General features: G+C 50.2%; 1 protein-coding gene across 16 annotated transcripts in view; it reads right to left on the bottom strand.

Annotated features, from left to right (window-relative positions):
- The window catches only part of macf1a (microtubule actin crosslinking factor 1a), a 195,251-nt gene that overhangs the window by 99,352 nt on the left and 93,399 nt on the right, over window positions 1–2,500 (bottom strand). For all 16 annotated transcript variants that reach the window (XM_076301492.1, XM_076301490.1, XM_076301491.1 and 13 more), the window contains 5 exons: window positions 2,453–2,500; window positions 1,911–2,006; window positions 941–1,162; window positions 555–709; window positions 1–265 (listed from right to left, as the gene is read on the bottom strand). The exon at window positions 1–265 is cut by the window's left edge and continues 27 nt beyond it; the exon at window positions 2,453–2,500 is cut by the window's right edge and continues 72 nt beyond it. In XM_076301492.1, the coding sequence (XP_076157607.1) occupies window positions 1–265; window positions 555–709; window positions 941–1,162; window positions 1,911–2,006; window positions 2,453–2,500 (786 nt within the window). The remainder of the gene's footprint in view (window positions 266–554; window positions 710–940; window positions 1,163–1,910; window positions 2,007–2,452) is intronic.

Consider the following 2,500-nt stretch of genomic DNA (forward strand, 5'->3'; position numbering starts at 1 on the left):
TTCATAGATGAACCTCAGGCTTCCCTCGTCCTCTGATGATGACATCGCCACCAGCTCAGAGCGGCTCATTGGTCGTCGAAGGAGGCTGGCTACGCCTGCTGCGGCGCCCAGCAAGGTTTGACCGGCCAATGAGAGGGCGTCCCTCCCGGAGCGACTTTGAAGGGGCGCTTCGCCCGGGACCAACCCGGCCGAAAAGTGTCCTTTCCTGTAGACACTGGCACACTGCAGGCGCAGGGAGACCAGCTCCTCCTGCAGGCACGATATCCTGCAAATGGAAACATGCCAACACAGAGGCACACACACACACACACACACACACACACACGCACACACACACACCACACACACACACACTACAGAGTAAGGCTAGACCAGAACATGCGATTCATGTGGACTATGCAAAGTATTCAAAGAGTGTCTGTGGTTTAATTAGCTAATGAGCACCCATGACCTCAAATCAAATTATCCACCATAACTCACCTCCACAACCACCCCAAAAACTCTGTCTCTATGACACACACACTTTTCTCAGTAGCCCTCTCTGTGTCTCTCACCTGAAGGCTAGCTGCTCCACCTGGTAGTACTTCTCGTCTCGGAGGATCTGCAGGTCCACGTTCAGCTGTCGGATCAGAGCCTCACAGTCCTGCAGGTAGACGGCCAGCTCCTGCTCGCAGCGCACGTTTCCACCACTCTCCAGCTGAGACATGTCCTATCAGAGAGAGAGACAGACAGACGGAAAGAGGGGGAGAGAGACCCAGAGAGAGAGAGGGCAAAAGGAGAGGGAGAGATGCAGTGATAGTGGGGGGAAGCAAAGAGATGGAAGGATAAAAGGGGAGAGGAAAGGTAGACAGAAAAAGTGAGAAAAACATCTTTTATATGCAGCACTAGGGGGAAACACACACACACACACGCACACAGCCGCACGCGTTCTGATCCTTACCGCCTGTAACGTGTTTTTGGCGAGTGTCAGCTTCTCCTCGCAGTCCAGCGCAGCATTCTGGATCTTGTTGGCGACCTGCAGCAGGAGCTCAAGCCGGTCGACGGCCGGCCGCAGGGCCTTCTCCCTCTCCAGCATCTCCAGGATCAGCTTGCCCCACGCCTCCTCCAGGTCGTTAGGGTGAAGCCCTGCCGGCAGCTTGATGCGCCCAAACTCTATCCACACCTTCAAGAGGAAGATCAGTCATCAATATACACACATACACACACACAAACACATACACATACACACATAAACACCTGAGATATGAGAAATTGAGCATTCTTCTGATGAGCATTCTTCGAAGCATTCACCCTTGAACTGGAACACAGCTACCTGCTACATTCATTTTCATTTTACACATGAATATGCATACAAATACTAAGCTTTATACTGTATACTGTACATGAACCATAAAGACACACTCCGAACCATACAACATCAATGCCAGACTGGAAACATTCTCCTGCCCAAAACATTTCCTGGAACAAGAATAAACAATCCAAGTGTCTTGACTCTGTCCACTGTCCTCCCCTGACACGCAGACACACTCTTCCACTAAGTCCCTGTGGCTTCAGCATCATTCCAGTGTCATTGCTGCAGCGGGTGATATGTATGTGTGCGTCTTTTCAGACGGGCATTCCTGCGTTCTTCTCCGCGGTCTCTGTCTCGCAGGTCTGGTGTCCTTCATTACTCTGTGGTCTCTGACGCTCCTCGGAGCCCCATGATGCAGAGGACGCTCCCAATTTGGCTGCAAAATTCAGGTCATCCATCCCCTTTTCCGTTTCACTCTCCCTCCTTTTTTCACACTCTCTCTCTATCTCTCTCTCTTTTTTTTCGCTCTCTCTCTCTCTCTCACACACACACACCTACAAATACCTATGAGAACACACGCACACAGACATACAAACTATTATTTATAAAAATCACTCACCTCCAGCAGCTTGTAAAGGTGCTCAATGTGACCCTTCTCCAGCTCCTTGTTGGGGATCTCTGTCTCTTTGAAATGGACGTACTCATTGTAAAGTGCCTGTGGGGAGAGGACAGGACCGATGATCAATAACCATTTAAAACCACATCAGGTGCTAGAGCATCTCTTTTAACCTCACTGTGACCTGCTGAGACAGACAATACACCCACACACGAAGCACAAAACACAAACACACTCAAAACAAGACAACATTTTCAAACAACAAAGCCCCCCCCCCCCCCCCCCCCCCCCCCCTCCAATTGTTTGGATCTTGTGTCTATCTCAATATGGAAACTTCAGGAGCCATGAGCACAGATACTGTTCTTAATCTGACTGACTAATCTTTGAGTTTCAACCACACACTACACTAAGGCCGCACAGTAAACGCTGACGCCTCTCAGTGGGTATATGTGATGGATGTATTAGGACGACGGCTTCATTATTGATCTCACTGCTGGGTGTGAATGTGCATGGGGCCAAGCGCAACGGCATGTCTTTCAGCTGACCTTGAGCTCGACAGGGTTCTGAGGGAAGTTTTTGTTGGCCATGAGGCT

Source organism: Alosa pseudoharengus, unplaced genomic scaffold, assembly GCF_046254945.1.
Source record: "Alosa pseudoharengus isolate Yale_2024_CS ecotype anadromous, Long Island Sound unplaced genomic scaffold, YU_APseudo_1.1 YU_APseudo_1.1_scf_23, whole genome shotgun sequence".
NCBI classification, from domain to species: Eukaryota; Metazoa; Chordata; class Actinopteri; order Clupeiformes; family Clupeidae; genus Alosa; species Alosa pseudoharengus.